The sequence below is a fragment of the Musa acuminata genome, chromosome BXJ3-1, assembly GCF_036884655.1.
Source record: "Musa acuminata AAA Group cultivar baxijiao chromosome BXJ3-1, Cavendish_Baxijiao_AAA, whole genome shotgun sequence".
Classification (NCBI taxonomy): Eukaryota; Viridiplantae; Streptophyta; class Magnoliopsida; order Zingiberales; family Musaceae; genus Musa; species Musa acuminata.
Window position 1 is genome coordinate 41694832 of NC_088349.1, and position 14415 is coordinate 41709246.

At 36.5% G+C, this 14415-nt stretch overlaps 1 protein-coding gene across 1 annotated transcript; it reads left to right on the forward strand.

Annotated features, from left to right (window-relative positions):
• Positions 1-1693: 1693 nt before the first annotated feature.
• LOC135629614 (transcriptional corepressor LEUNIG-like) lies at positions 1694-14233 on the forward strand. Its single transcript, XM_065137204.1, has 19 exons — positions 1694-1783; positions 1916-2123; positions 2490-2587; positions 2680-2789; positions 4894-5235; positions 5335-5420; positions 5695-5782; positions 5851-5926; positions 6240-6289; positions 8252-8566; positions 8696-8875; positions 9510-9752; positions 9842-9959; positions 10095-10204; positions 10323-10472; positions 12478-12633; positions 12770-12886; positions 13220-13426; positions 13789-14233. The coding sequence occupies exons 2-19, from the start codon at positions 2092-2094 to the stop codon at positions 13930-13932; spliced, it is 2622 nt and encodes an 873-aa protein (XP_064993276.1). The 5' UTR covers positions 1694-1783; positions 1916-2091; the 3' UTR covers positions 13933-14233.
• Positions 14234-14415: the final 182 nt, after the last annotated feature.

Below are 14415 nucleotides of genomic sequence, written 5' to 3' on the forward strand. Positions count from 1 at the left end.
ACGACGCGGTGAGGTAGAAATGCATACTCTTCCTTGATATGGGCCGCGGACCATAAAATGGGGGGGCCTCATTTGGAACGGATGAGGATATAGTTATTAGGATATGTGTTATTAGAACTAGAAAATTAGGATATATTTATTTATATGTTGTTTTTTTTTCAAATTTAAACTTCGAGAGTGAAATATTATTTCACCTGATAAAAATATATATATAATGATTTCGTCAAAATTTATCATATACACTATCAACCTAGGATAAATGAGCCAAAGATATGTTGGGTCAAACCCATAGGTGGGCTTGGATCGGATTATCTAGACATTGAATCCAAATCTGATTTATTAAAATAAAATGAGGAAGTGGAGACGTGCATTAGAGTGAAGCATGCGAATGGTGAAAATAAAAGGTATAGAATAAGAAGGGAGAGAAGAAGAGAAAGAAAGTTAAAGTTTTGAGTTTTTTTCTATATGATCAAGCGACAAAACTTTATCGATTTTGGTCCAAATTTTATGTGAAAAATCCTTGCAATAAGCTCTATAATTTTAACGATTTCAATATGTAATTTGTTCTCTATACTTTTTTGTTATACCTACTTGGTGAAATCTAAAGTTTTTTTCATGAAATTCATGTACGGTGATGATGATATGTTATTGTTCAATCGATATCTGTGCTCTTGATGTTATTATGATCATCTAGCTATTCTAGAGAAGATTTATTATAAACCTATTATTATTATTGGTGATAATGAAAGTTTGAAGTGGGTTCTGTGATTTTTTTCACATTGAATTTTTTACGTAAAAATTGAAAGTGATTCATTGTTCTACTATTTATACTGTCTGATTAATATTTACTTTTGGTAAAGAATTATTTCACTATAATAATTTTTTAATAAGATATTAGGATTAGTATTTTATGTACCATATATTTCCTATCGAAGAGACTTGTGAGTTATTATTGTTAGAATGAAAAAGTTTCAAAAAGATGCATTTTATTCAGTGTACGGAATACATCATCACAAATGTCTTATATTCACTTCTTAAGACTTGAAAGCTTGAGATCTTCTTTAATAATTTTATATCTAAAAAACTTATTATGGTGATATATTAGACTCGTAATCTTGTAATATATATATATATATATAGTAGTCCCCAATATAAAAATGGATCTAATTATACTTTTTTTTTTTGAGGAATAATAATAAAGCGAAAAAAAAATAAAATGATAAGAATTACTTGTTTCAGGTCGCTAAGGTTGTCAATTGACTTTGTCTCCCAAACGACTATAATTCGGACAGTCAATTACCCATTCGTCAAAGTCAAAATTGAATCATTCCATAACATATTGCCATATGAAATCCATTTATAATGAGGCCCATCTAAAATCTCTCTCTCTCTCTCTCTCTCTCTCTCTCTCTCTCTCTCTCTCTTTGGTATTTTCATGAAATAATCAATGATCCATGACACAGCAAAAAAGGTAATGAAGGAATAATCGATGATGATTTGTATCATCTTTTGTGCCAAACCACCATTAAAGTTGCTTCAAGGATAAGATCAAGCTGACCTGTTACTATGTGGCCACTCCATCTACACACTTGGCACCCTAACGTGTCTCAACCGTGTCCAAATGGTAGTGGTTGGAGGAATAAGAATCATATTCTGGTCAATCTCTTGCAACTCACTTCATTTATTCTTCCACCCAATACTATATATATATATATATATATATATATACACATAGATTACTTCTCTTCGAGATCTCTGTGTTTCCAATCATACCAAAGGAGAGGTAAAGCTGCCTTGCCATGAAAATTGAATTTTATTTATGTTATATATTTATTTATTTTTCTTTAAACTCTTTCCCCGCTTTTCTCTTTTATTTATATAGATTTCCTTTGGTTATTACTTCTGTTATCTCTAGGGTTTGGGTGGGTGGAAGGAGAGAGAGAGAGAGAGAGAGAGAGAGGAGGTTTCCTGATTTGATGGGATCCCGTTCGAGGCGCGAGGAGAGAAGGGTGGAGACTGCGTGACATCTCGGTGCTGGTGGATCGCGCAAGCCTCGAGCGCCGGGGAAAGGGCGTACTCGGTGCTGGAATCATGTCGCAGACCAATTGGGAGGCCGATAAGATGTGAGCTACTGTTTCTTTTGCTCGAATTTTGACGAGTTTTTTGGGCTTTGTGGACGATAGACTCTCTTGATTGACCTCCCTTAGGTTGTTTTTGTTTGTTTTTTTGTGGGGGGCATTTTAGTAGCTGGATGTGTTCATGTTCTCCCTTGATTCCCTTCCGGAAAGGAACTCGGTTTTCTTTGGATCTTTTGGCTTCGTTACCTGACGCAATCGGTTTTGTGCTCTTTCCATATGTTTCACGGTGAACCATATTTCTTTGTTCTTCGTGTTCTCTGCGCACCTTTGCTTCTTCTTCCTTCCTTTGCGGATGCAAAGATCGGAGGTTTTGCTGATATTGAAGCCGCTTATTAATGACCTGGAAACCAGGTTGGATGTGTACATTTATGACTATTTGATGAAGAGAGGCCTGCAGGCCGCTGCAAAGGCCTTTCAAGCTGAAGCCAAGGTGTCATCCGATCCAGTGGGTAGGTTTCAGAGAATCTTATGGAACTTGTCGTGTTTATGCTTTCCAGTTCTTCCATCCATAAATTGAGCACTGGTTTTACCCTTCTTTCAGCTATTGATGCCCCTGGTGGTTTTCTGTTTGAATGGTGGTCTGTGTTCTGGGACATATTTATTGCAAGGACAAACGAAAAACACTCTGATGCTGCTGCTTCGTACATAGAGGTAAGATTCTTTGTTCTTGCTTCCCATTATGCGGTCTTGAAGATCCGTGAAGCTTTGACCAAAGAATATTTCATTTACATGGTATTTCTCTGTTTACGATGATTTTATTGTCTTTAGTGCAAACTTAGGAGCTTGTTAGGATTCTGGGATGTCTTATTTTGTTGGTAATTTTGGCAAATGAAAACCCTCCTTTTATGGGTTAAAATCCATTTTAGCTCCTATTATTTTAGTCTTTGACCACTTAAGTCCTTATGATTTATTCTTGTCTAAAATAATCTTTACATTTTAAAAAATATAGTATATAAGCCTGTCTCGTCAAGTCTGAGTTAACAGACGTTAGAGTCTACTTACGTGGCATGTCGATTCACAATAAACCATTAATATAATGATACATGTAATTTAAGTTTAAAAAAGTGTTAATGTTTATTTTAGCCTTTGTGGTTTTTGTCATGGATTACTTAAGCCCTTATGGTTTATTTGTGTTTAAAATAACTCATATATTCTTAAAAACGTAGCATATAAGCTCCTCTTGTCAAGTTTAAGTTAACAGACGTTATAATTCACTTACGTGACATGTTGACTCACAATAAACTATTTATATAATGACACGTGTAATCTAAATTTAAAAAAGGGTTAAGGTCTATCTTATCGAGGAAGAGGAAGTGGCGAAGACCGTAGCGACGGATGAAGGCGGAGAGGCAGAGGTAGGAGGGGCTGGAGGCGAAGGTGAGAGAGAGCTGGACCAGGAGACCTATGTGCATAGTGTCGTAGGCACGGTGGGTGGGGGCGCAGGAGAGGATAAAGTGGGAGGCGGTGGTGATGAAGACGCTTGGAGGAGGAAGAGGGATCAAGAGACCACTATATGCATAGTGTCGGACTAATCGCCGCACATCCACCTAAGGTAGGACTGGAAGCTCCTGAGCTTGTCGTCAACACGGGAGAGGCTGCATGCATACGATGCCCTGCTAGGCAGCAGCAGTTTGGTGCTGTTGCTGGTGGTTGCTTCCACAACGACGTCTCCTCCCGGCATTGATGGTGGTCTTAGTTTTTCTTTTAAACTTAAGTTACATGTATCATTATATTAATGGTTTATTATAAGTCAGCATGTCATACAAGCAGATTCTAATATCTGTTAATTTAGACTTGACGGAAGGGGTTTATATGCTATGTTTTCGAAAATATATGGGTTGTTTTAGACACGAATAAACCATAAGGGCTTAAGTTGTTTATGGCCAAAACCACAGGGGTTAAAATGGACCTTAATCCTTTTATAGACTTAAGTTATACGTGTTATTATATTAATGGTTTATTGCGAGTTAACATGTCACGAAAGCAGGTTCTAATATCTGTTAACTTAGACTTGACGGGAGGGGTTTAGATGTTACGTTTCAAAAAATGTAAGGGTTATTTTAGATTTGAGAAAACCATAAGGAATTAAGTGGTCCATGACCAAAATTACAGGGACTAAAATGGACCTTAAGTCTTTCTTTATTATGGTCAAAAGGATTGATATATCCTTTCTAATTAAGAATGGTTACTTTGCAAGCTCATGATATAGATTTCTCCACTACTGTCACACTATCAAAAAAGCTTTAGGCACTTGATTTTGAGATGATGAAGGGTGTATAAGAAGGATATTCACAGCTGCTGCCGGTCTCTAGAATGTTTAAGTATTGTATTTGTTTGCCCCTAGTTCATTTTCATAAGTGTTTTTGCGGTTCAGTCCCAACAATTAGGTTGTATTATGACGCCTGACCCAAATTTAAATGCAATATGGCAGCATCAATAACAATAATTGTTTATACACAACAAAGCAATAAGAATAAGGGTGGCCCATGGCATGAGGCTCCCGCCAATGCATGCGAGGTCCAGGGTTTGGACAACAACACAGTAATAAATTCCAATATGACAAATTCGTTTAGAAAAAAATTTCACACTTAATTTTCAAATAAGAAGTGACATGACGAAAATGCAACAGCATATGACTGCCACCATCTTCTGGAATCCAACATATATAGACATATGAATAAAGTATTGATTCTTTGAATGGATTGCCCATGCTCTTTCTTTTTTTCTAAGCATCCATATTGGTTTTTGATGCTAGACTCAGCATTTAAAAGCAAGGGAGCAGCAACAGCAACAACTGTCTCCACAGCAGCAGCAGCAGCAGCAACAGCAACAACAACAACAACAACAACATATTCAAATTCAACAACTTTTGTTACAGAGACAGGCACAACAACAGCAGCAACATCAGCAACAACAACAACAGCCACAACGAAGAGAGGGATCTCAGCTTTTGAATGGCAGTGCCAGTGGGCTTGTTGGTACAGATACTTTGATGCGCCAGAATTCCGGAACTGTTAATGTCTTAGCAACAAAAATGTATGAAGAACGGCTGAAGTTGCCACTTCAAAGGGATTCTCCAGATGATCAATCAATTAAGGTACTAATCCAGACTATTAAGTTATTTCCTCTGAGATGGCTGTCTTCCCTGGTATGTATAGGATTGATTTTATTGATCATTTGTTATTTCTTTTTGCAGAGGTATGGTGACAATGTGGGTCAGGTCATGGACCCAAACCATGCTCCCATGCTGAAGTCAGCTCCAAATCCTGGACAACCTTTAGGGTACGCTCACTTTGCATAGATAAAATGACCATCTGCCCAGCATGCATTAAACTTTTTCTGCTATAGTTGGATAATGTAAATGCCATATGAGCGCAGACATGGGCACCAAAGGCCCATGTGGATTGTTATGATATACCTACTGCTAATCACGCTGTTCAGTACCTATGCATTCATAAACCCTATCTACTGGCGAATCTTCTTGCTGGCACTTGATCTTAGATATAAAGCATTGTAAATAGATTTTGAGATTTGTCATGGAATACTTCCAATTCAGGCATGTTTTGCATGGTTCGGCTGGTGGTCTATCAGGGCCTCTGCAGCTGGTTCAGGCTAGGAATCAACAGCTTCCTGGGTCATCGCAGGTTGTTTTTTTATTAAAACAATTTTGTTTCACAATTTATTACTGATTTTGTAATTGTAATATGGACAGGACATAAAGAGTGAGATTAATCCAGCTTTAAGCCCCAGAGCTTCAGGTCCTGATGGCTCATTAATTGGAATTCCAGGTAGTATTTCCCAAAATCAACTTACTTTAGTGTTCTTTTTAATATTATGCTTTTGGTTTTCTTTTTGCTGTCTCTATCTTTCATCTCTAGATCCTTTACTTGCACGCCCTTCTGTATTAATATGCCGCTTGAGCCACAGAACTTCTAGCGTTAAAATGGAGGGTCCATGATGTTTGGTGTGTGGAAGCCAATGTTCTATTTGTTGAGTTTCATTAAGTGGCAGTTTTATTGCACAATGTCCAAACATCATTTACATTAAACAGTGTTTGCAGCTGTAGGGCTTATGCACTCACTGTTTGTGTTCTGTTAGCAGGTGCCAATCAGGCTGGAAACAATCTGACTCTGAAAGGCTGGCCCCTGACTGTAAGTTTGCTTTTGTGAATAGGAAGATCCTAATTCTTGTTGATTTAGTTTTTATTTGTTTCTTGTAAATAAGATACGCATTTCCTTGATAACTGCAATATGTGCTTTACTTATTCTCGTGTGTGTTCTTATGTCAGTGAGCACTTGGCCTGCTTCATTAAACTTGTTTAATTTGAAAGATCTTTGCATTTCTCATTCCTCCTTGTAGCTTACTGTACTTTAGTCTGTCATGTTGAACTGAAGTTTCTTGCCATCTCTGATACTGTTAAATGTATCTGTTTATGTTACATGCTAGGTATCTTGTATGTATTCATCTACTTATATTTTCATGTGTGCACAATGGCATGGACATAGAAAGTTATATGTTTTTGTATACATCGCAGCATGATGTAGACACTTGATGAATGGAATAGCTTGGTTAAATAACTTATTTAACAAAATTATGAGATTCAGAAATACGCTTGATGAATAGAGAAAGAGTTTTTTTAGTATCAATTTACAAGAATAATGGTGACATTCAAAACTGTTCTAATTATAGAATAGTTAAAATCAGAAGTCATACTATGAAACATTGGGAAAGTAATCGAAAGTAGGATAATGCTTGAAACAAATATATTTGAAAATCGATTTTGTTTTATGCTGAAAGATCAACCGTAGAAGCTATTTATTTACTAAGACAGTTAATGAAAAATTATAGAGAGAAAGAAAGATTTGCATATGGTTTTTATAGACTTGGAGAAAATCTATGATAGAGTTCCTAGAGATATATTATGGTGGGTTTTAGAAAAGAAAGATGTATCAATTAATTATATTGATGGTATTAAGGATATGTATGATAATGTAACTAATAGTATTAGAACTATAAGAAGTATGTCTGGTGAGTTCCCTATTAGAATAGGATTACATCAAGGATCCATTTTAAGTCTCTACTTTTTTATGTTAATAATGGATGAACTTACTCGTTATTTACAAGATAGACCTTCCTAGTGTATTTTATTTGCTGATGATATTGCCTTAGTTGATGAGAGCCTAAGTGGAATTAATTATAAACTTGAATTGTAGAGGCAATCCTTAGAAACTAAAAGATTTAGATTAAGCAGAACTAAACTGAATATATGAGATGTAATTTTAGTAATACTAAGAATAGATTAGAATATAGTTAACTTGGATAGATTAGAATTTCTTTTAAGTAAAAGTTTTAGGTATTTTAGATCAATTATTCAACAAGATGGAGAGATTGATGAAGATATTATTCATAGAGTAGAAATAAGATGGTTAAAATGGCGATAGGCGTTAGGAATTTTGTGTGATCATTAGATACCTTTGCGATTAAAAGAAAAATTTTATAAGACTATTATGAGACCAGTAGTGTACTATGGTTTCGAGTGTTGGTAGCTAAAAAGTATCATATACAATAAGTTTGTATTGCGAAATGAGAATATTGAGATGGATGTGTGGAGTTACTACGAATGATAGGAAAATAAATATTCTTATTCGTCAACAATTAGGTATTGTTCCAATAGAGGATAAAATGAAAGAGAATTATTTAAAATGATATGAGTATATGTTTAGGAGACCTATGGATGTAGTAGTTAGAAGAGGTAAATTAATATTAATAGTAACAGAAGAGGTAGAGGAAGACCTAAAACAACCTTAATAGAAACTATAAATGAAGATTTAAATACTCTAGACTTAAATAAATATATATAACTTTTTGCAGATCTTAATGATAGCAAAAGATCCAAGTAATTGACTCCAGATAGTTGGGTCTTACGGTTTTATTGCTGTTATTGTCATTGTATACATTGCGGCATGAACACATCTACTTGTTGTCAATGTTACGTTGGATTAAGCATTCAGCTTAGCTTAATGTTCTTATTAGGCATTTTGAGTAGGGCTTTGGGTAGTAATTTGGAAATGCAAAATATGTCAACTGTTATTTATTTTGTTTTCAACCTATAGGATCTAGATCAACTTCGTTCGGGGATTTTGCAACAGCAAAGAACATTTATGCAGTCACCTCAGTCGGTTCATCAACTTCAGTTTCTAAGTCCCCATCAACAGCAGCTACTGCTTCAGGCACAGCAAAATCTGAGTTCCCCATCAGCTGCTGATATTGATAACAGAAGGCTACGAATGCTTTTGAACAACAAGAACATGCTCTTGGGAAAGGATGGCCAGTCAAATGCTCTTAATGATGTCATTCCAAATGCGGGATCTCCCATGCAAACTTCAAACCCTGTGATGTCTCGCACTGATTCAGATTTGTTAATGAAGGTCTGCTTTTTTTTTCCTTCAAATTTTGGGATGATTTTAGTTGTTCATCACTTCACTGTGTAACTTATGCATGAATAGAAATAATAACTTCAGCTGTATAAACTTTGTTTCTCTTTGTATTTGCAACAGAAAGTAGCTCAGTTACAACCACAGCAACAAAGCAGTAACAGTCAGCAACAGCAGCTTCAACAACATTCTCTTTCAAGTCAACAATCACAAAACTCAAATCACCTTAATCAAGAAAAACTTGGAACAGCCAATATGATGGTTGATGGAAGCATGTCAAATTCATTTAGAGGGACTGATCAGGTATATCTTTTACCTTACCTTGGTATTAACATAAAAATTATTTGCTTTTGTTGTCAGTGTTCTATTTTTGCATTAGCTAAAGGTTCTGAAGATTTTTACATATGTAAGAAATCTGATCAGATTGTGACACTATGAGATAACATGTTAAAAATGTCTGAAGAGATTGTCACTTTGAGATTTTGATGTGTTCAGTGAGAGATTTCACTTGATTAGTTGATTTCTGTTGGCACTTCTCACTTGGTTGTGATAATGTTTGTCTTGTCTTTATTTCACTAATGAGTTGAACATAGGGATTATCTTCAGTTTGTTGGCCATTCTCGTGGTGCCAACAATTTCTTGGCAAGTTCATGCACACAACCTTTTAAGCCATGCTGCAGTGGCCTTTATTGCTTGGCAAGTGCCAACAATCACGTGGTACCAACAATTTCTCATGTCAGTGGTATCCTTGTAAAAATAGAAGGCCATGCTACTGTGGTCGAATGTGGTATACTAGTAGGTTAATACATTTTGTTTCAAACTTATTATGTCATGAGACTGTTGCTCTAGACGAGTCACAAATTTTCATATACATTTCAGTCTTTAAATGTTAATGTTTTTCCCTAACTTTTAGCAACTAGTTTTTAACGGACTGTAGACCTCAAACAATCAAAGTGGCCGGAAGCGGAAGCAGCCTGTGTCATCCTCAGGTCCTGCCAATAGCACAGGAACAACAAATACTGCTGGACCTTCTCCAAGCTCTGCACCCTCAACCCCATCCACTCATACGCCAGGAGATATGATTTCAATGACACAACTGCAACATAATGGTGGGTCATCTAAGCCTATGATTATGTTTGGTGATGCGACGGGTGCTTTGACATCTTCAGCCAACCAATTGGTAATTATTCAGGAACATATTTGTTGCTAATTAATCAATTTTGCACAGATTGATTTTAACATTAGGATGTCAAAGTTGTTGACTTGCAGGCTGACATGGATCGCTTTGTGGAGGATGCATCTTTAGATGACAACGTAGAGTCATTTCTATCTCATGATGATACTGATCCAAGAGATTTGGTTGGTCATTCTATAGTTGCTACAAAAGGTGCTATATATTTCTTCTTTTTTTTTGCCTAGTTTTTACTGCCTTGTGTTTCTTACATCTGGATAGTTAGGATAAGAAAATGTTGTGTCCCTGGTCAGTTTGCTCTCTGTCTGATGTCAGCAATTGCTCTATCAGGATTCCCATTTACCGAGATCAAATCAGCCAGAGCAAGTACAAATAAAGTTGTTTGTTGTCACTTTTCCTCAGATGGAAAACTCCTTGCAACCGGAGGCCATGATAAAAAGGTCAAAAGCAACTTGATGGCCCACCAACCATTTCTTATTAATTATGAATCAACTCTTTCCCATCTTGGTAGCAAAATACTTTAAGAAGCTATTTAAGGCATTTGATCCCATCCTGCAGGCTGTTTTGTGGCATGCTGATACCTTAAAGAACGAATCTACATTGGAGGAACACACACTGCTGATTACTGATGTTCGGTTTAGTCCTAGCATGCCACGCCTAGCTACATCCTCATTTGACAAGACTGTCAGAGTATGGGATGCTGATAATGTTAGTATCAAGTGTTTCACTTTTTCATGCTTTAATGCAACACTTTCATCTAAAAACATCTCTTTTGTCATTTGGATGGCATTATTGGCATGTTGGGAATATTTTAAGATGTTTGTTTATGTACATCCATCTCTTCTTACAAACACTGTTATATTATCTCATCACTTCTTGTGGGAAAACTTTGTGCTGATTATTTGAGATCTTACAAGATGTATAATGAGAAAATCTGAGTTGCCTGTAATAACTTGGACTCAAAGAGTATTTGGTTGATGTTTCTAGATGACTCTGTAAAAGTTATTAGGCTAGTGGGTTCTGATTAGATTGGGACAATATATGCAAATAGCTGAATATATGAAAGACTGTGCCATAAAAATTAGTAGGTTTCTGCCAAGCTTTCAATTTGATGTTTATACTTGTACTAAATCTAGTGACTGCAAAAATAATGGAAGGCTTATTTTCTGATGATAGTAGGTCACCGATGTTATCCATATAGTGTTAACAAAAGTCAAAAGCAACCACAATGCTGTAGTAAATATTATTGACACTTGTATGCTTTTATTCATATATAAAGGTCGTCTGTGATTGGTATCTCTCAGATGGACATTCACACTGTTTTCTTGTAGTACAACTGTTGGATGCAATTTCAGACATGACCACTAGAACTTTTTTTTTCTTGATTTATTAAATAGGAGATGTTCCGCAGATGGTCTGTACTGACTCGGAGGAAGCATATTATTTACCATCTTGGAATGGATTTAGCAAATCATGTGAGTGCTTAAGTATGATGGACCAGCGTGCACACATGGATTGCCATGCTAACTCATGCCAACTATACTGTAGCCAGCTGAGTGGGCATCAGTATCGTTTCATGCCATGACAAGTATGTCCGGCACACCCTTGGCATTGTGCCGGTGGACAAGGGGCCAATTCCATACTGTGCTGACTGGTAAATACTGGTCTGGTTAAAGTTCTACCACACATCTACTTAAAGGCCATATTCTTGGGTGCACATGCAGATGTTTGAGATTATAAAGATATGCTTATTCTGGAGAAGGGTCAATGCCGAAGGCATTATTGGAAAGACAATTGAGTTTTTGCTAAACTACAAAATATATCTCTTGTCAGAGTTTGTACAAAAACAAGTGATCAGGAAGATGTAGCATGATACTTGTTTTTGGATGGTATATTCAGGCATATATGGTTGAATGCTTGACAAGATTATGGATACGACCTCGTATTTCATAGGAAATTCTGTGGAACTAGGACAAAACATGCTATACCTATATTTAATAAAATGTAGGGAGCCTTGGGGTGGATGCCATAGATTTATCTGCTATAAATATTAACTGTGTACCAACTATAAAAAACAATGAGGATTGTAATCAAGTGGTTTAATTGTCTATCTTATTGGTATATGGTACATTTTATAAATAAATGCTCATGATGGCTCCAAGTTTGTGCTTGAGGCTGGACAGCAGAATTGTGATCCATGTACATTTTTCTTTGAATGAAGTAGGAAAATCTGTCAAATTTATTTGATAATTATGAAAGAAAAAGTACTACATTAATTCGGCACGTCATTCATCCAGTAGCATATTATTAGCAGATCGGAGAAATTTCTCCACAATTGACTTTCATTGTCCATTTAACTAGTCTACATGGCAATTCCCTGAACACAGATGGCAAGTAGTAGGAAATTTTTCTGTCCACAGTTTTGGTCATCACAATCTTCATTCTCATGGACCATGAACAGTGTCATGACTTCTTTTTGTAAAAACCAATCAACACTCATGCTCATCCATGGTCTTATGAATGTGTCAGCATTCTTGTCTGTACAAGTCTGAAGCAATCTGGCTGTGAGAAACTTCTGAAAGGCAAAAATGTTGTGATTCTTCAATTACCATGGACAATGTGAATATTTTATTTTTCTTGTCATGTTGCTGATTTTAATCTTTTGTTGAGTTATTTCTAATGAGTTGTTTGGCTACATGATGTCAATGTACAGCCAGGCTATTCCCTCCGTACTTTCACTGGCCATTCTGCATCAGTCATGTCCCTTGACTTTCACCCAAGTAAAGAGGATCTCATTTGTTCCTGTGATAGTGATGGGGAAATGCGTTACTGGAGTATAAACAATGGTAACTGTGCCAGAGTTTTTCCGGTATGAAACAGTGGTCTCTTTTTTTTGCCTTCAATTGTTTCTGTCAAATGCAACCCCTGAAGAGTTTGTGGACAACATGGTGCAAAGATTCTTCTGCTGGCTAGCTAACTTTTTTTTTTTTTCATTGTGCATGCAGGGTGGAACAACTCAAATGAGGTTTCAACCTCGTCACGGTAGGTATCTTGCTGCGGCCGCTGAGAACACCATAGGCATACTAGATGTTGAGACACAAGCTCGCAGGCATTTGCTACAGGTTGGTTGTCTTATCTGGAACATTAGGTATGCAATGGAAGCAGTACATCATGTTCTTTTATTAATATCTTACGTGAATCACAAGATGATTTCACAAGTGAGGATTATTAAATTGAGAATCAAGCATGCATTTTCCTGAGTAATAACTTATGGTTCTCCAGATTGTCAAATTTTCATTTCCTACCATCCATAATTTCTTGATCATTTGGTACTGCTGTTAATATATTTATCTAATCAGCTAAGAATGGATCAGTAGCCTTACTTTGATTTTTAACGCCTTTGCTGTGAGGTCTAAACAGCATTCTAGTTTGTTGACATCACTGTTCAACTACAGGGACATACAAAACATGTTATTTCGATCTGCTGGAACTCTTCGGGTGATCGTCTGGCTTCTGTTAGCGAAGACTCAGTCCGAATATGGTCACTTGGTTTGGGAAGCGACGGGGAATGCATAAAGGAGTTGAATTGTAGTGGAACTAAGTTTCACTCATGTGTTTTTCACCCCAGCTATCCATCATTGCTTGTGATTGGTTGCTACCAGGCGAGTTTAATGCTTAAATTACTCGCACCACTAACATTTAGCCATACATCTATCATGTGTCTTATAGATTGTAGGTGAAGTAGCCCTCTGATTCAATTTGCACCATTCTTAGTATCCATCACTAATTATTATACTATTTGTGCATTATTTATCTTTCTTGTTACCAAGAATTTGTATATATGTAATTTTAATAAATGTTGGCGGCATGGGCATGAGATCACACTTGAAACTGTAGGAACACAATTACTCAAATAAGACTTGAGTGATATTTACTGAGAGGTTCAGTCTCTTGTAGATAGTTTGTTGTTGTTCTGTATTGTAATTGATCAAATGACTACTAACTGAAGTCATCAATTCTGCAGGCGCTGGAACTCTGGGACATGAATGAGAACAAAACCATGCCCTCTTCTGCGCATGAAGGTTTAATTGCAGCATTGGCAGCATCCAATGTAACTGGAGTAATAGCATCTGTGAGTCACGATAAGTGTGTCAAGCTTTGGAAGTAGCCTCTTTGCAGAAACAAGAAGCTAGCTGCTGGTAATTTGCTGTAGAAGCTATGATGTCCTGTATACCATGTAGTTAGAGAAGGATAGTGTTTTGTGGTATGAGACTTCATGTTATATTATCATCTAACTTATGGAACACCTGGTACTAGGTTAAATAGATATTGTACTAACCATGTGTTGTATTTTAGTCATGTATTGCTGTTTCGTCTGCTATGCTTCGACTAATTGCGGCTCGATCGAGTTGCCCTCGTCTATATTGTGGTATAAAACAATGGGTAAATTCTTCTCCTTTCTGGCCTTCTGATCTTTGTGTGTCAGCCCATTTCATTCTCTATGTTGCCATGCTCTCTTTGTAACTTGCGTGAGAAGCAGTGGACGATGAATTGTATGTGCCAATTGTCATTTAGTTAATAAACTCATGGATATTGAAGTTCTATTGTGCTTCCGAAGCAGTTGTTAGAGTCTCTTATGCCAAGCAAAAAC